A 19,892-nucleotide genomic window follows, 5' to 3' on the forward strand; every position below is an offset into this window, starting at 1 on the left:
ATCTCACCCAAATTCCCCAAGAAGGCCAGGTGGAATGAGGAGTGCACTAAGGCATTTGAAGGACTTAAACAAGCACTTTGTCAAGCTCCAGTCTTAAGAGCTCCTGTCTACAACCAATCCTTTAATGTACAGACAGATGCTTCCAATACAGGTATAGGTGCAGTTCCGAGCCACCTGGATGAGAAAGGCAGGGAACATCCAATCTGCTTCATCAGTAGGAAACTGAAGGAACCTGGGACAAAGTGGGCAACCATAGAACGTGAATGTTTTGCCATTGTGTGGTCTTTGAAGAAGTTTAGACCATACTTGTTCAAACAGACCACCAACCCTTGAGATAGTTAATGCAGATGAAGGGGGAAAATCCTAAATTGTTAAGATGGTCAATCAGCCAACAGGGGTTTGATTTTACCATTGAACATAGGTCAGGGTGTAATCACCAAATGCTGATGGTCTCTCCAGAAAGTATGACCGACTGGAGTAAGGAGATTCATCCAAGGGTGGATTAAATCCTCCTGTCCCTTATTTTTTGGGGGGGGTGGGGCGGAACGAGTGTTCGGGAGAATTCTCAGAAATGTACTAATTCCCTCCACCTTATAGACCCCCAGCAATGGATTTTGAGGACTTGATTGTTTTAACCTGGAGAGAGTGAGACCCTTTTCCCCACTCTCATGTATTTTAATGTGATTTTGAACACTGTTTCTTTTGGTTATGGAGTCTGACAAACTCCATAGGCATCATCTTTTACATTGGGTCACACAGCACCTTCAGTGCAGTGGCCCAGGGAAGTCTTTCAGATTTCCCAAAGGTTTAAATACCTTCTCTTGGATAAACTACTGTTTCCAAGAGCAGTAAAGTGAAATTGACTTCACTTACATTTGTAACTTTCTAGACCCAACACACACTATCTTACAGTACGGTGCTGGAGGGGTTACCTAGTATCCCCTTTGTCTAGCTTCTCATGTAACATTTTTCCATTTCTTTGTGGAAAGGTCCTTCTTGAGATTTACTCTGCACACCAAACCAGGTCTGGTCCCATTGTTCGCTTTGCCTTTGGCGAGACTCACGAGTGAAGCCTGCCTCTGACTCCAGTGTGTCTGCAGTAGGCAGGCAGTGAGGGAGGTGCCCGAAACTCCCTGTGCTTAGTCTCCTAGGAGACACAAATGCACTCTGTGGTGATCGGCCAGCTGACTGTCCGGCAAGGACAGCCACCCTGCTGGGTGACTGACAGCTAGGCTGGAATGAATGGGAGAGAACTGAATAAAAGGCAAGACTTTTGGCTTGGAAGGCAGAATCAACCACTGGACGAAGGAACCAAAGAAGAACTTGAAGAGGACGCCTGCTGCAACTCCTGGACCATTGGTTTGCCCGGTGAAGCCCTGCTGCAGTGCCGAAATACCAAGTTCGCATCGACGGAGAACCCCCTGCAAGGACGACTTCTCCCGTTTAGTTGGTGGGACCAATCAACTCCAAAGTAAGCCACCTGGACATCCATCTCGGATCTGGTTGAATTTCCATAGAGTTGCTGCTGGAAACCGTATAGCCAGGGAGAGGAACACCAGCTTTTAAGCTGTCCAAGAGCTCCAGGAAGATCCTCCTGACTCCCAGAAAGCAGGACTGACGCAGCCTGAGATCCCTCAACAGAGTGCGGGACCCCAGAAGCAAGGAAAGTCCATCTCGACAGCCAGGAACCATGGTGTTGCTATTTGCGGTAGACGCGAGGGGCTGAAACACTGAACAGCCACTGAAAGCGAAGTTTGCCGGTTGCAAGTTTTGACCATCCCAGTGCATTGCAGGAGTCCCCCAACATCCTCCCTCTTGTCCCCACGACTGGGGCACAGGAACAGTGAGACCTGCAGAGCTGCATAGGAACAGGAGTTATCTGCTGGATGTTTTCTTCATTTTAAAAAGGTACTGTACAAAGTCTGAGAGAACTTGCTTGCATCTTCTAATCACAAGTCTAATCAGCTTGTGGCCCTTCATTTGATTCTTCTTTTCTTCAAAGACTTCTGAAACATTGTGCAGAGACTTTTCCATTTACCAGAGGCCCTTCATCCTACATAAGACTTTTGCCCATTGACTTTGGCTTAGCATATTGTACTGAATAACTCTTTCTGGGGGGATCCAAAAGTATTTGCCTGCTTAAGAATATTTGGGGTCTCATATGTTCTAAATAACCTTTGACTCATTACTATATGATCCTAAATGCAACAGTGATATATTAATGTCCCCCAGCAGCCTAGCAATTGAAGTCACCTGTGGGTGTAGGTAGTGTCTGTGGGCCATCCCAAAAGGGTATTGTTCTGACTTGATGGTCGTGTAGATAAATACCACCTCCGTCCCCAAGTGCCACACGAGTAAGAGCAAAAACACTACTCGAGCAATCTTTGAGGCCACAAGGTGTAGAGTGTCGCCAGCCTGGAAACGGGAACGCCCGAAGAACCCCCTGACCACTGTAAGGCAATGAAGGGTTATGTTAAGCAGTGATAATTGACAAGAATGGTAGGGCCAGTAGTGACAATGTAACAGCAGTTTACCTATAGTGGGCAGGTGGGAAGCTGTAGGCGTAGATAGATAGTATGCTGACAGCAGCGGCAGGCTGAGGTGTTCTGATGGCACTCCGGGAGACACCGGAGTTAGGTATGGAACAAGAACATAATCCGTGATCAATCCAAAACACAATCCGAGGTCAGAAGCCAAAAGACAGAACTGGAGACAGGGAAATCCAAGTACCAAGTCCAGTATCCAAGCCAGCGGTCAAAAGTCCAGGTAATCAGAGAGCACGCCAAAACCCAGGTAGGGAAAATCCAAAAGACAGTCCAAGCAAACGTTCCGTGATCAAGGTAGTACGTGAATAACAAGAGTAATCCAAAACGCCAAGCAGTTCTCCGTGAAGAAGCTGTGAAGCAATGTTTCCGCGTTTGCTCGCCCTTTTTAAATACGAGCGTGGTCATGTGACGTGGTCACGTGACCGCAGCTGCGTGTCAGATGGAACGCAACGCAGACAGGGATTGGTGTTGCAGGCGTCTTCCGGGCATGTGATGCGTGGGTTCCATACGCCCTTGTTTCGCCGCGGAGCGTGAAGGAGTCGCCATGGCAACCGCCACCATGGAAAGGGGCGCAAAGACAATGGTCCACCAGCCGGGAAACCTCTGCGGCTGTGCCGCTGCTGCTGTCGCTGCTGTTGAGAGTGCATGTGGGAACTGGGAACAGTAGTAGATGAGCGATTGGACATGACAGAGGACATGACAGGTATCTACTGATTTAGAGATATTAAGAATGTGTATTTCATGAAGTATATTTGAGTGTTACTGTTATATTGCCCCCTTCTGAAGAAGGCTTATTCTAACTGACTGATAAATTAATAATGGTTCAAAAAATTGGAGTGAAAGTTTATTTGAATACTTGTAACTGTAAATCTCTGTGTAACTCCACTACAGCTCACATTGACCCCTCTTGATAATCCTGGCTGCTCAACACGCCTCCAAAACTGTGTAGTCCAAGCTTATACCAAAGGTTGGGTTTCCAATACCCGTAGTCAGAGTTGTTTGTAATGTTCCCAGAGGGTACTTCATACAAACTTTGCCCAACACCGGCGAGTAAGGCGTCAGAAAAAACACAGGTAACACCAAGGGCTCTTTGAGATGAATTTCCACCAAGACCCTTGGGCATGAAGGAGGAGTGCATCCGCAGCCCCACCCTCGTCTTGTGGAAAGTCAAGTAAGGCTGCTTGCAGGACAACGCTTGGATCTCACCTACTCTCCTGGCAGAGGTGACGGCCACGAGGAAAGCTATCTTCCAAGACTGAAACATAAGCGGAGCCCGATGTATTGGCTGAAATGGGGCCCCCATGAACCTATTCAGCACCACAATGAGTTCCCACGGCAGGACAGGAGCCTTCACCAGCGGGAACGAACGGAACAGTCCTTTGATGAATTCCTTCAATAGACGGTGTGACCAAACAGAAGACTGTCCTGGAGATCTGGTGTAGCAGCAGATGCACCTTGATGGAGGCATGTGCCAGCCCCGACTTAGCCAACGACAACAAATACAGAAGGACTTGGGGGGCCATGAACCTTAGAGGGTTAATCTTCTGCGACCGGCACCAGGTCACGAAACGCTTCCATTTGTATCCGTAACACTTCAGAGTTGATGACGCTCTGGCCTTGGCGAGGACTTCCAAGCAGCTCGTACCCACCAAACTCTAATGCTGCAGGAGCCAGCCCTTCAGGTTCAGCGATCCTGGGTCGTGCTGCAGGATTGTGCCTCCTTCCCTGGCGAGAAGATCTGCGACCACTGGCAGGTTGACTGGAGGGGACGCTGACATGCTGAGAAGGTACAGGTACCAGATTTGCCTCAGCCACGCTGGTGCGACGAGGATCATCCTGCACTGGCACCGTTTGAGTTGAATGATTACTCGTAGTAGCAGCGGCAACGGAGGGAACGTGTACAGAAACTGGCTTTGCCAAGGGAAGGCGAATGCGTCCCCCATGCACCCGGATGGGGAAACCTGCTGGCGAACCTCTGGTACTTGGTGTTCTTCGCCGTCACAAACCGATCGATCTGCGGACTGCACCATTTGAGGAAAAGTATGTCCACTTGATCCTGCCGAAGCTCCCACTCGTGGCAAGAGCACAGCTCCCTGCTGAGAGAGTCGGCAACAGTGGTCTTAACTCCTGCCAGGTGAAATGGAATGAGGAACATCCCCTGGGCGACGGCCCAGTGCCACAAGTCCTGCGCCTCTTTGGAGAGCGCTGGGGATCTGGTGCCCCCCCGATTCCGGATGTAAAACACTGTGGTGGTATTGTCCGTGAAGACCCTCACCACTTTGCCCTTGAGGGATGGCAGAAACGAGCCAGGGGCCCAAAACACAGCCCGTAGTTCCAGTACGTTGATGTGAAGCATCTTCTCTTCCAGCAGCCACAGGCCTCTGGCGTGAAGACGGTCAGTGTGGGCTCCCCACCCTTCCAGGGAAGCATCTGTCGTGACCGTCTGCTGGTACGGGGGGGCTCTGGAATTTCATGCCACCGGCGATGTTGGAGCGAAAACCCCACCAATTTACCACTCGACGGAACTCCTCGTTGAGTGCAATCCTGTTCTGGAAGCCTCCTGACACCTGGACCCAACGGGCGTCGAGGAACTCCAGGAGTGGACACATCCACAATCTGCAGAGCCGAATCCCATTGATGGTCCTCACCGTGGCGATCCTCACTGCATACCACTCGATTGAGTCAAGCAGGACTTTGCATAGTTCACCAAGATCACCAGGTCTGTCAGAAGTCTGTCTGTCTTTGTCGTGTGATCGACGGCGATGTCCCTTGACTTGGCCCGGATGAGCCAGTCGTTCAGGTACGGATACACATGAATCCCCTGCAGTCGTAGATGGCCGCCACCGGAGCCAGGCACTTGGTGAAGACGCTGGGCGCTGACTACAGTCTGAAGGGGAGAGCCTTGAACTGGTAATGCTTCCCTTGTACGACGAAGCGCAAGAACTTGCAATTCTTTTCGTGAATGGGGACGTGTAAGTACGCATCCTCTAGATCCAATGACAGAAAGTCACCCTCCTCCAACTGGCCGAGCACTTGCTGCAGCATGACCATTCAGAACTTCTGGGACTTTATGAACTTGAGTCGTCGCATGTCGAGAATGGGTCTCCAGCCCCCGGTCGCTTTGGAACCAGCTCTATCGCCCCTTTTCTTAACAAGGTTCGAACCTCCAGCAGCAGCCAAGCGGTGTGTTTTTCCTGTCGGGCCACCGGTGGTATTCGCGCACACTTCCGTTGAAACTCCAAAGTGTGTCCATGGACGAGAGCATCTAGCACCCATAGATTGGTGGAGATGGTCTCCCACACGCTGACCAAGGCCGTCAGCCGGCCTCCCACACGCTGTCTACGTCCGCCAGCTGGCCTCCCACCGGAGTGCAGGGGTGGGGGGCCCCTGACGTCTTGGCCACTTTAGTCCTGCTTGGAGGCCGGTGCACCACCATGGGAGCTTTGACGATGACGGTGGCCACCTCTGAAGGCCTTGGAGCGACCCCTGTTGGCTTCCTAGGTCGAGGAACAGGAGGGTTAGCGGTAAGAGGATGAGCCCCTGCTGAAACCCTTCAAAGACCTGCCAGACTTCTCTCCTGAGGAACGAAAGGACGTCTGGTGTTGTTGTAGAGTGCCCAAGGCACGGGCCGTCTCCGTGTCGGTCTTGATGGCCTAGAGGGATTAATCGACGGCCTTACCGAAAAGGTTGCCTCAGTCGAAAAGCATGTCCAGGACCCTCGTCTGGACCTCTTATCGAAAGTTGGTGGCCTTGATCTAGCCACGACGGCGAAGGCAAACCCTGTTTCCCATCTGGCGGAAACACATGTCCACAATGTCGAGGGCCATCGTAATGGCATGGTCCGACGCCGCCTCGCCTTCCTGGAGGATCTCCAAAGTCTCAACCCGTTTGTCATCGGGGAGGAAATCCAGGAACAGAGTCGTCTTGTACCAAAGCTCCCGGTCGTATCTTGCCACGATTGCTAGGGCGTTGGCTGCCTTGACCGTCGCCGCCGCCAAGTAGATAACCTTTCTACCCATTGAATCCAGTTCCTTCCTCTCGTTGTCCGGGGGTGTAGATGAAGAAGACGAGTTTTACGATTTCTTCATGGTTGCCACCAGGACCACCAGGTCCAGTGATGGTTGAGACTGCAGATATTTGGGCGCAGACTCCCGGAACCCGGGACTTCTTTTCAAGTCGGTCTCTCTTCGCTGGGGCTGAAGGGGGGTTCCTCAGCAGTGCCAGCCCCTCATCCCAGACGTCATCCAGGAGCGGTACTGACAGGATGGTCGTCCTCTTCGCCTTCCGGCAATGATACAGGAAGCCCTCCGTCTCCTCCGGGGTGAGTTGGAAAAGATCTGACGCACTGACGCACAGGTGAGCATGGAATGCAAGGATCCCACTTTGTCTGGTGGAGAAGCTCTCTGCAGCAGTGATGCAGGTTCTCCCATCCCGTTGTTATCGTCTGCGTCAGTTGTCACCGTGTCGTTCCCCGTCCCCCCAGGGGGAGGGGAGCGACAGCTGGAATGGAGGTGTAGGGTGTCTCCTTCTTCGCCAGAGGTTGCTCCGGTGTCAACGTGGTCACTGCTGGTGGCGCCGTCGGCATCCTCCTCTGAATCTCTGACACCAGCGTGTGGAGTGTCGAGAGGTTATCCTGCGACGGGTCTCTCAGGGGGCACCTGGGGAACGGGGTCACTGGGCCCAACGTCCATGTCGTCATCCCCGTAGACGTTGTCGTCACCTCCACCGTGCGCTTCAATGTTCTCGTCGTTGGCGTCGTCACCACCCTGGATGGTGTGGACGGAAAGTATCTACTCCTCGTCGGACAAAGAAATGTCTATGCCCTGGACTCCCCCCAGCCCCCTGCACCTTTGCACCCCCACACCCTGTTCTTCAGGTCCTAAGGTGTCGGTCCCGGGCTACGTTCCGCCATCCTCTTCTCTGGAGTCTTTTCTACCAGTTTGGCCGAAGCTCGCCTGGGAGGAAGGGCACACTGGACCGGTTCAGCCCCTTTCACCTATGAGACGGCGGCAGCAACCATCTCGATGGAAGAGGATGTCTTGGCCTGGATAACCCGGGCCTTCACGGGCAGGTTGGACACCTTGTCCTGTTTGGTCTTCTCCGGTTTCTCCCGCAGCTTCCCTAGGGTAGCTGACTTTCTCTTGGAGGAAGAGCTGGAGATCGAGGCAGACGAACACACCCTGACCGTCGCAGGACATGCTTGCGCAGGGACCCAGATGGAAGCAGACCTGCAGTGCTTGGCCTTGTCTTGGGCCCCCATGGATGGGGCGCCCTCAAAAGGACATAAAAGCCCGCTCAGATTGGTTGGATCCGGAAGAGGCATGCCTCTGTGAACCACCCAGGGTAGAGGCCCTGGCCTTGAGCCACGTCGCCAACCGGATGCGTCGATCCTTCATTGTGCGCTTGGAGAAGCCACAGCAAAACTCACAATCTTCTTTCTTATGCGTCGGGTGTAGACAATACAGGCACTCTGAATGCTGGTCATCCGTGAAGACATTCCACAAACCGCAGCTGGTGCACAGCTTGAAAAGGGAAGATCCTTTCTTCGCCTCCGGCATGGTCCGGCTCAGTGTAGGCCTGATGAACTTCTAGAAGCTTCCAAGAAGAACACTCAATGATGTCTGCTCTTGAGGGGCGATGAAAGTAGCTGAAAAACGGGTCCACGTTAATCGGATGTTTAAACAATGGAGCACACAGGATCAATTGATCGAAAAACAGATTTCCTACCAAAAAAAGCACGAAAAAAACACAAAGCTCAAAGAGCAAAACGCGAGGACTCCCAATACTTGAATGTGCAGTAAAAATCTGAAGCTGGCTGCCTAAGGAGAGGCTTAGGGAGAGGGCAGTCATTGGCTGGGGGCAGTATGATCCAGAGCTCAGTGCTTGGTTTATAGGAGAAAGACAGTTTGGAAACTAAACTGAAACTGTTTTTCTTTTACTCAGGATTCCCAGCCCGACGACGGGGAATATTCATGAGCATGTGAACCCATGGCAGACCCCATGCTAGAGAATCAAATTAATTTATTACAGGCTAATTCCATAACTGGAGATTTATTTTAGGTCAACGCCTTTTCCTTTTGTGTATGGCAGATTTGGGGGAAACAGTTTATTTTGTAAACAATCAGGCTCTTTTGTGTTTACAGATTTTGACACAAATACAGACGGAAATCAATGTTTGTCTTGTCAGCATTTATTTGGAAAAAAATGGAAAGGTATCTCTTGTTGGTCTTTCCCTATCTTATCATCACTACATTGAAAGCCAACGGAGTGCACAAATAAAGCATGCAGAGTGTAAAGAAATTAGGTGATTTCTCTTTAAAATCAGGTCACACTTCAGATATGCAGCTCAGTTCAGTAGTAATCAATCACAGAATACTTAATTTGATTTTAAAGACCATCTGTTTGTTTGAAAGGTTAAAATGGAACTTTGCTTAGTGTGCAAGTTCAGTTTGTGCTTGTATGTCGGTATTTTTTTCTTTTAACATATAAGCAAGTATGTGAGTGTGTTGGTTTGTGTATGCATTTGTCGATACATTAGAGAACAGAGATTAATCTTTTGGTTGCGGTCCAAATCCATGAGTGGCATAGTTTGCACGAAAAAAAAGTAAATGGTCTTTGCAATTGTGGCCATTTTTGGAAACGTTGTGGAAAAAATGTGATGTGATTTTTAGGTTCACGTTCTACAGGTTTCAAATATGATTTTAAGCAAATAGAACCCCCAATTGTATTAAAGGTGAAAATGGAACATGTAGGAGCTCAGCTGCCTGTGGCTCCGTTTACTGCCATGCAAGCGCCAATGTCAAATTTTACAGTGCAAAACAAAAATGCAGATAACTACAGATAACATGTTAAGTAAATATCTATGGATACATACAGACAGAAATTTAGTAGAAATAAATACCAGAAAACCAGGAGCCATATAAAAAAATACCCCCAAAAATATAAGACAACCATACAAATTGGCTTGCCAACTCAGATGTCGTTTTGTTTCACAAGATCCTCCACTCCCCCATAGGCTCTCAGATGTTTGAGCGCAATTTGGGATAGCTCTAAACTAAATGCTCTAGAGATTAATATTGAGAAAAATCAAGGCTCTTGACATTTCCTTCTAAGAAAAAAAGGGTTGCTTGTTTTGATGCGTGGGCAAATAAAACTTGATAAGTAATCATTTTGTATTTTTTTTGGTTATGTCAGAATCTGGAGTTCATGAGAAAATAGTGTGGAACATCTTGCCCTTTAATGACTATGTTGGGGGGGTGATGGGAAAAATGAGGGATTGTCATTATCTCCTCTCATCAAAGCCTACAGGCAATACGTGGACCCTACTATTTTATATGTAAGGGAGATCAGATTGCACAATTCCTATGACTGGCTCCTGACTCTGGAAGGAAGATTTTGGAAGACCACCTTAGTTCTTCCATCTTCCTTTCCAATGCACTTAACATGAAATTCACTTGGCCAGGCTTAATTAAGGAAAGGGACTTTGGTAAGGGGACCTCATTACATTGTATTCTTCGAAGGAGATCTTAGAGTAAGAATGTAGATTTAAATCTATTTACTTCCACTTGTGATGGGTTTCTGACTGACATACGTTATCAGATGCTCTAATGAGCCCAGCTATAATACTTAAATACATAAAATAGAAAGCAGAAAAGTAATACCTTTCATTAAATTATGACTTTTTGGTAAGCACAATAATCTACAATTGAGTACCTAAAAATATTTTAGTTTTAGAAGGATCCTCTGATAGACTTATCCATCATATTTTCACGGAAATTTGCTTCAATAATCCTGATATACTTTAAATAGTGGCCTCTGGAAAAAGATCTTGAGAAAACATACGATATGTGGGCTGTTCTAAGGGCCTGGCGTGATGGATTCTTTATGCCACTTATTTATCGAATGCGTAAACCAGGGCATTGAGGCAGATCTATATTGCCATTTACTAAAAGGTCAGATTGCCTTATCTAATGAGTTTTTCTGGGGTAGACTATTGAACAGGTATGAAATCTAACTGACAATTGAAGTAATAACACTATGGCAAAAACTCTCTCCTACTTCAAATTTGTGAAAACGCCTAAAGTGTTTAATAATCGCAATTGAAATTTTAAAATATATTTGTAAAGATGTTGAATGATTAGTGTGAATGGTTGGTTTGAAACCATTCCACATAAATAAAAAATAGAGGCAGTTAAATAGCAAACGGAATCAGACGTGATCGAGTCACCAGCTATAACGAAGGCTATCCATGAAGAACAAATGTGCTCCTCCGAATCCCTTTGTAGAAAAACATGTTTGCCCTGATATCAGGGGATCATACCAAACTAGAGAATGAAGTAATTTCGAATCCCAAAATACAGAATTTCTGAAATATATATGAGAGTGGGGTAGGTTAATAAAGGTGGAGGGCTATTGGGGTGGTGCAGGGGTCTCCATCTGGTTATATATGCGGTAAAAAAGGGGTAAAAAAATATATTTAAAAAAGAAATCCATATTTTGGGATTCTAATTTTATTTTCCGCATTGATCACATAGATCCGATATCAGAATGTACGCACCTCCTTATTCTTGCCATTGTTGTTTCAGCCACAACTAAAAAGTCTTCCGCAGGAGACAGCTGGACTCCATTTGGGAACCTCAAGCCAACCATCAATACCTTCACTTCTTTTGTTACAGTGTCATATTCGAATAAGCTGTAAAACAGGAAAGAAACCATTATAAATGAATGCATGAGAGCCACTTTAGCCCATTGTGTCTATATTCCAACTAATTTACAGCTAATACGAACACATGTATACATTTTTGGGGAACCGTGGCTGGGAAAGCAGAAATGAAATATGAAAAAGGCCTTTCTGGAGCAAAGCGAAGTATCTTAATGTCATGTCACCAGGCAGCCCTTTTAACCTATCAAGTGGCAGAAAACGAATACACCCAACCCTTAGATGGCTTTTCGGGTATTGTCACATAATTAAAAGGTAGAAACTGTACAGAGGGTGACAGCCAACACTCTCTAAAGACATGTTTCAAAATGGCAACGCAGCAGCACTGTCTCCGTCAAAATAAATGTTTACAGGACCAGATATGAATTACTAGAACAAGGTAACAGACTGTTGAGAAGTTGATTTTAACATATCAGTCTAGCACAAGTAAAAGATCCAAAAGGATATCTCATTATGTACATCCCTAGAAAAAGTTAAATGAAGACATTTCCTAGTTGCACCCACAAGCAGAGTTTAGTTACTGGTGCTGAACCAGAATCGATGGAAAGGGTTATTAACTACTACCCATTTTCCCAACCTTAAGTTGTCTGAAAATGACAAATGTACTCAATTTTTCACATTAATGCAACAGAAATACTACTGAGGGGAATCTAACAAACAAACGCTAAAAGTGCATTTTCCTTTTTACAAGCAATTTGCATGTGGGTGTGTTAAGTAGCCTGTCTTTTAAATTGAGTTTCTGGAATGCTGTTTGAGATTCTCACATGCCTATTGGGCAGAGGGAAGGTATTTATGTTTATGCCAAAGAGGTAGAGAGACTTCGATAAGGAGGGATGCTTCAATGTAATGTGGTTTTCTATAAAATTACAACATATCGCAAGCCATCATACACTTTTCAACGTATGGCGGATGTGCACATTGATGTACATCAAATGTACATATGGTGATGTGTGTTATTAAATGCTCCATTCCTGTAAACGTAGGATTGAGGGGACTGGTGTATTGATCGTTCTTCATGGGAGCCACCAATTAACATGGGAAGTGATGACCATCTTAACTCAGCGTCGCCCATGATGCCATTTTGTACGTCATTGGGAATCTCTTCTGTTATATATGGATGTGTTCATGGGCTTAATAAGGGGACGCAGAGTTAAGATGGTTATCACTTCCAAACTTCACTAAATTTCAAGGATTTTGTTATACTATAGTTTCCTCAGGTCCCACTGCCATGGCCTTTGTTAACGGCCACTGTACATGTTGCGCCAATAGATTTCTTTTTCGGGTCCACGAGCCATGGCTTTTCGACCATACCCTCTGTACATGTTTCTTGAGGTCTCACTAGACAGTAGCCATGGATTTTGGCCTTGGCCATTATACATGTTGCACCAATAGCTTTCTTTAGGGCCCACTAGCCATGTACCCTGGCCATGTCACACCATTATAATTTGTTACCAAAAACCCATTGCCCCTTATTAGTAGATTTAGGTGCTGCAGATGTTAAACCTTTCTTTCCTAACTCCTTATTCTAGGAATAATTTCAGTAATTTCTGAAAACAGAAGTTACAGCTGTAGGGTGTGGGTTTGCAGATTCCCACGATAATGGGAAAAAAACTTTTTAAAAAGGTCTCCCCCCATCGTCACAGCATGTGTTTCTCCTTTTTTCTAAGCCCCCCCCCCCAGTCCTCTTAATTGTCTTTTCCTTCCTTAAACCTCTCCCATTACCCCCTATCACTTTGTGACACACGCATTTGTTTCCGAGTGTGCTTTTTTATGCGTGGTCACATTAATCTTGCAGGATTATGGCAGTCTTCGCTAGATAAACCGAAAATGTTCTACCCTTAACTGGAAGTCTAAACAACCCCCAAATCTCCAACTTCACATGGTGTCTTATTTCCCACTCCCGACCTCTAGCCTGATGTGCTTGCATCCTTTTTCCTCCTCTGAATTACTTTTCAGCTTTCCCCGGCATTAACACGCATTTCTTATTTGGTCCAAATCCACCCAGTGGTTTTCGCACTGCAGCTGTTTAAAAATCGCATTCTTTTCTCTATGGGGAAAATGAATGAGCGAATGCCGAAAACTGTGATTGCTTTGTTTTCTAAATAACTTTTGTATGTTTTGACAAACTATTACCAATAACCTTTGCTTGGGAAAATTTCATCCAGCGAGTTAAAAGTTATTAGCTATGGAATATGGGCGAAAAATGGCAGGTTTTCCATTTCTGAAAAACCGCTCAGCTGCAAAGCACCTTGGGAGATATATAAAGGTTTTTAGGAGCAGGCGGCACCATTTCTCTGTCAAATATTTTAAAAACGACTAGATGTTTTTACCCCAAACCAGTAAAGGAAATGATGTCAACGCTTTGTGCCCAAAATATTTCTTATTTGGTGCCTATACGCCCAGTGGTTGTCATGCTACTGCTGTTAAAAAAATAAAATAAAAATTCTCTATGGGAAAATGAGTGGAAATATGACAAACTGCTTTTTTTGTTTTCTTAATAACTTTTTCATCTTTTCAAGAATGTTCCCCATAATGTCCTGTTTGGGGAGGACTATAAGCAAGTCAGATGTTATTAGCAATAGCATTTTGGGAAAAGTCTATGTGCACATGTTCACCTTAACTATAGGGTGGCCATCACCGCCCTGTATATGTATGGCATATATTACTTACCGCAATCGGATTTCTGATGATTGCATCTGCTTGGATTCACATGCTTTGCATAGGCCGATATCTTGTGATAGGCGCAGAGTACTGCACATGAAGTTTTTAAAATTTTAAACAGGGAGGTCAACTGGGCATGTTTGTAATGTTATCCCTAGTGCAACGTTGTTAGGTAAAGATTTTGGGTAGTACCCCTTGTGTGCACTACAACAACCTTAGCCTCCTGACAATATGACCCAACCTTTGGTAGAAGTCTGAACTACACAGGTTGGTAGTGTGGGTGAGCAGCCAGGCTTATCTCAAGAGGGGTCAATGTGAGCTGTAGTGTGTTTGCACAAAGATTCACAATGACAAGTATCCAAATAAACGCTTATGCACAAAGTTTCTAGATAAAACAATTATTAATTTATTTACCAGTCATTTGTATAAACCTTCTACAGAAGGGAGCAATATAATAGCAACACACAAATACCTTCAAAATACACACTCTTAGTTTCTAAATCAGCAAACACCCATTGGGGATGACACACAGACACTTCCTACACCCTCAGCTGATTTTATTAGCTAAGACACTGTGGACATTGATATATTACTGTTGGCATTTAGAATAGTACTGGGATGAGTGTCATAGAAAAGGTTATTAGAACAAACAAAAGATGTTAATGTTAAAGGTCATTTGTACCGCGCACTATCACCACCGGAGTGGTCCCCTGGCGGCTCTGAAAGAAGGAGGGAGAGGTGGGTTAGTGGGTGGAGGCTGTAAAAGTGCAAGATTGCAGTGATGTGATGTTGGCAGCCTCAGCCCGGCGGTTCCGTCGGCTGGGCCTGGGGTGTATGCGGCCGGTAGTCGTCGTGTGCTGATGTGCGAGTCTATGTGTGTTTTTTGTTTTGTTGTTGCAGTGTAGTGAAGTTCGTGCGGTTTGCTGTGCTGGAGGTTTGTGGTTGCATTTGGTTTGGAGTTTGAGAGGTGTATGCAGAGAAGGAAATTGTTAGTGGTATTGGTTAGTTGGTATCTCTATCCTGGATTGAACCGGTTGGGCCCGTGTAATCTTACACGACAGGATGCTTGTACACCCTGTGCCTCAGGAGGTACGTGCCCGTTTTTTGCATTCAAGGCCGTTTGAGGATTTAGCTGTCCCCTCCGCCCGCTCCCTTAATAACTTTGCATGCTCCTCACCCCCCCCAAATGACTAGCGCAGCTGCTAGCGTCCACACTTCCGATTGTGTGGTGATTGGTGGTATCTCGTCCGTTCCACAGCCCCGTGGTACCTAGTTGTGGCTGTACGGGCGGTGGGGGATGGTAAGGGTTGGCTGGAGTTGTTGCCTCCGTCTCCCTGGGTCTCGCAGGTGGACCCCTGTGTCCAGCGTCAGCCCTACTGGTGCTCAGAGTACTTCTGTCAATCCTAGGGTTTTGTCAATGTCCTTTTTTGTTGAGTCATTTGTCTTATTGTTGTTTCGGTTTTAGTCTCTGGCATTGAAGAGCCAGGTTTTTAGTAATTTTCTGAATTTAAGGTGATCTTTGATGTTCCTTATTACTTTTGGGATGTTGTTCCATGTTTTCGAGGCTAAGTGGTAGAATGCGGTGCCTCCGAGTTTCTTCTTGATGTAAGGTTTTTTTTTCCAGTCGGATTTCGTTGGTTGATCCGAGTGGTCTCGTTGGCTTGTAGATTGTTATTTTCTTTTGTAGGAATTCTGCTCCTTGTCCGCAGATTGCCCGGTGCGTTATGCACATTGTTTTGAAGATGATACGCTGTTTTACTGGGAGCCAGTGTAGTGTTTTTAGGGCCGGGGTGATGTGTTCTCTTCTGGATAGTTTGAGGAGTAGTCTGGCTGCTGTGTTTTGGATCCGTTGTAGCTTCTTCAGTAGGTATTCTGGTATACCGAGGTAGAGGCTGTTTGCATAGTCGATACTTGACATGATGAGGCCGACGATAGTGAGTGTTTTGTGTGTGAAGGAGAGGAAAGGTAGTATTTTTCTTGCCGTGTGGAGGAGGAAGAAGCATTTCTTGACTGTTGCGTTTATTTGCGGTTCTAAGGTTAGGGTGTTGTCCATCAGGACTCCCAGATTTTTTACTACCTTAGATGGTGATGGTGCAGATCCCATTTCCGTTGGCCACGGGATGGCGGTTTCCTTCTCTTGGTCTTTGGATATGATCATGATTTCGGTTTTTCCTGGGTTGATTTTCAGGTTGTTGGCATTCATCCAGTTGAAGACTTAGACAGTCGGTTAAGTTTGAATGATCGGCTTGGGTGTCTTTGATCTTGTAGATGATTTGAGTGTCGTCTGCATAGTTGTAGCATTTGATGTTGCGTTTCTTGAAGATTTCGATTACTGGGGTTTGGTAGATGTTGAAGTACAGTGGTGTTAGTGAGGATCCTTGTGGTACTCCACAGTCGTTGACTCGTGGGGTGGATTTGAAGGGTTTGATCCAGACGGTTTCAGTTCTGTCTGCTAGGAATGATTTAGTCCAGCGTAGCGCTGTGTCTGTTATGCCTATGTCTTCTAGTCTTTTGGTTAGGGTGTCATGGCTAACTGTGTCGAAGGCTGCGGAGAGGTCAAGCAGGATAAGGGCAGATGTTGTGTTGGAGTCTGTTTGTTTTTAGGTCATCCAAGATGGATAGTAGTGCTGTTTCTGTACCTCTTGTGGGTCTGAAGCCGACTTGAGCTTGGTCTAGCAGGTGGTGTTCTTCAACGTATTCTTGGGTTAGTTTGTATACGTAGGTTTCGAGGAGTTTAGCCGGGTAGGGGATGTTGGAGATTGGTCTGTAGTTGGAGAGGTCATCTACGTCCCCGCTTGTGTTTTTCAGAAGTGGTTTGATGTAAGCCGATTTGAAGATCCTTGGTACTGTTCCTGTCGCCAGTGATAGATTTAGAAGGTTTCTGAAGTATTCTGATGGTGTTCCTTGTCCGAGGATTGATTTGTAGATGTCCGGGGGACAGGGATCCATCGGTGAGCCCGCTTTCTTGCTGTGTTTTACCAGCATTGAGAATGCCTCTGCTGATATTTCAGGGTAGTTATTGAGTTTGTGCTGCGGTTCTGATTTAGGTTAGTTTGGTTGTATGTCGCGGCTGGTTGGTCTCTGTTGGATGGTTTGTCGGATGTCATTGATTTTCATTTTGAAGTGGTCTGCAAGGTTGTTGCATAGTTTCTCCGAGGGGGTTGGGGAGTTATCACAGCCTGGTGGGTTTCTCATTTCTTTAATGATACGGAACATTTCTTTTTGAGTGTTGGTGGCATTTGTGATTCTGTCATCATAATGCCTTCTCTTTGCCTTTTGAATTTCCTTCTTGTATGCGCCAATTTGCTTCTGGAACATTGTTTTTTTGCCTGGGTTGTAATCTTTCCTCCATTCCGTTTCCATCTTATGTTTTCTTTTTTCATGGTGCTTAGTAGTGGGGTAAACCATTTTGCCATTGCTCTCTTTTTTGATGGTGTGAATGGTTTTTCTGGGGCCATCTTGTCATTTGTATCTGCAATCCATTTGTGTAATATCTCAGCTTTCGCGTCTACATCAGCTAGGTCTAGTTCTGTTGTTGAGGGCTTGGTTAACTCCAGTTGTTCGAATAGGTTGCCTTTTTTGACGTCTTTCCAGTTTCTTTTTGTGGTGGCTGAGAGTTTGGGAGGTTGGATGTAGACTTGAGTAGGCAGAGTGATTACGAATGGGATGATGAGATGGTCGCTCCACAGTATTTGTATTGGCGGTGCCGTGGTGATGAGTTTTTCCTCTGAGAATAATGCGTCCAGGGTGTGTCCTGCTGAGTGAGTTGCCCCTTTTACTAGTTGTCATAGTTTCATGGTGGCGAGTTGTTCAATCAGTGAGTTTTGGGAGTTGGCATGACTTGTCTTCGAACCAGATGTTGAAGTCCCCCAGTATGATTAGGTGTTCGTGGTTGATGGCTATGTTGGTTATTGCTTCTATGAAGTTGTCGACGAAGGATGCATGATAAGTTGGGGGTCTGTACACCAGGATGAATGTGATGTTGGTTTTTGGGCTAGCTGTTAGGTGTATGACCATGGACTCGCAGTTGGGGATGTTGAGTGGTTCGTCTGTTCTTATTTTCAGCTGCTCTTTAAATGCTATTGCGATGCCTCCTCCTTTTTTGTTTTTCCTGTTTATTTGAAGGCATTTAAAGTTTGCTGGAAGGCAGCTTTGGAGTGTGATTTTGTAGTTGTCGTCCAGCCAGGTTTCTGTGATGAAGAGGATGTCGATGCCGTTGTCGTCGGGTAGGTCGAAGATCTCAGTAGAGTGTTTTGACATAGATCTTGCATTTATTAGATTGCAGTGGAGTTTAGAGGTGTAGCTTGGTTTGCCTTTTTTTGTTAGGGTCGTTTTCTGATCTTGTTCAGGAGCAGGTTTCAGGTTGTCGGCGTCCTCGAGTAGTATTTCTAGGTTTAGTCTAGGGTTTTTGTTTTCATCTGGTTCGTCTTCCAGGGGACGTGGTTGTGGGTTCTTCTTGCTTTGGTGATGTATGGGGTTATTGCTTCAGTTGTGTGCTTGTTGTATCTGGTGGGGTTTGTCCTTCTTCGTGATGTTGGTAGGTTGTTCAGTGTAGTTGGTTTTGGCGTTGCGTTGGTTCGATCTGGTGAGCAGGTCTCAGCGAGGTATGGAGTTAGGTAAAGGGATTTGTCTCTTCTTTCAGTGTTGGTCCGATCTTTGAACCTGTCTGTGGGGGTGTGTTCTGTTGTTGCGGTTCTTAGTTGAAGTTTCGGGGTGTTTGTTCTTTCTTCTCGAAATATTCTTAAGCAGGCAAATACTTTTTGATCCCCCGAGTCATTCAGTGAAACAGGTTAAGCCAAAGTTAATGGGCAAAAGTCTATATAAGCTGAAGCACTTCTTGTAGGTAAGTAAGAAAAGCCTTTGCACAATGTTTTAGAAGTCTTTGATGAAAAAGAATAATCAATGTAGGGCCACAAGCTGTTAGACTTGTGAGTAGTAGAAGATGCAAGCAACTCTACAACAAGAGGCACGTTCTCTTAGACTTTACACTACCTTTAGTTAGAAGAAAAATGCAGCAGATGACTTCTGTTCCTGTGCAGCTCTGCAGATCATGGTGTTCCTGTGCCTCAGTCGTGGGGACAAGAGGGAGGGCTTCTGGGGACTCCTGCACTGCAATGGGACGGTCACCGACAGTAACCGTCAATCTTCAAACAAGTGGCACTTCGGTGTTTCAGCTCCTCGTGTCAACCGCAAACAGCAACACTGCGGTTCCTGGCCGTCGAGATGGACTTTCCTTGCTTCTGGGGTCCAGCGCTCTGTGGAGGTGGCTCAGGCTCAATCAGACCTGCTTCCTGGGAGCCTGGAGGATCTTCCTATAGCTCTTGGCCAGCTTAAAAGCAATGCACACAAACTGGTGTTCCTCTTCCTGGCTCTTCATTTCCAACAGCAACTGCAGTGGAATTGCAACCAGCTTCGAGTGGATGCCGAGGTGGCTTACTTTGGAGTTGATTGGTCCCACCAACTCAAGGTTCGAAGTCGTCCTTGCAGGGGCTTCTCTGTCGATACGAATTTGGAGTTTCAGCACAGCAGCAGGCTTCACCGGGCAAACCAACAGCCCAGGAGTTGCAGCAGGCGTCCTCTTCAAGTTCTTCTTCGGATTCCTTCGTCCAGTGGTCGACTCTGCCTTCAAGCCAAAAAGCCTTGCCTTTTCTGCAGGTTTCTCCCATTCATTCCAGCCTAGCTGTCAGTCACCCGGCAGGGTGGCTGTCCTTCGAGTACAGCCAGTCGGCCCATCACCTTTTGGTGCATTCCTGTAAGTAAGGGGACTAAGCACAGGAGGTTTTGGGCACCTCCCCCACTTTCTGCCCCTGTCAGACATGCTGGAGCCAGAGGCGGGCTTCAGCAGTGAATCCTGCCAAAGACAAAAACAAACAAAAGGACCAAACCTGGTTTGGCGCGCAGAGTACATTTCAAGAAGGACCTTTCCAACAAGAAATGGCGAAAAAAGACTGGGGCCATTTTGACAA

At 46.4% G+C, this 19,892-nt stretch overlaps 1 protein-coding gene across 1 annotated transcript in view; it reads right to left on the minus strand.

The window, feature by feature from the left end:
• APMAP (adipocyte plasma membrane associated protein) overlaps positions 1-19,892 on the minus strand; it is a 200,833-nt gene that overhangs the window by 43,706 nt on the left and 137,235 nt on the right. The window contains exon 7 of the mRNA XM_069606882.1: positions 11,104-11,238. Coding sequence (XP_069462983.1) covers positions 11,104-11,238 — 135 coding nt within the window. The remainder of the gene's footprint in view (positions 1-11,103; positions 11,239-19,892) is intronic.

Source organism: Ambystoma mexicanum, chromosome 4p (genome assembly GCF_040938575.1).
Source record: "Ambystoma mexicanum isolate Mex_15411 chromosome 4p, UKY_AmexF1_1, whole genome shotgun sequence".
Taxonomy (NCBI): Eukaryota; Metazoa; Chordata; class Amphibia; order Caudata; family Ambystomatidae; genus Ambystoma; species Ambystoma mexicanum.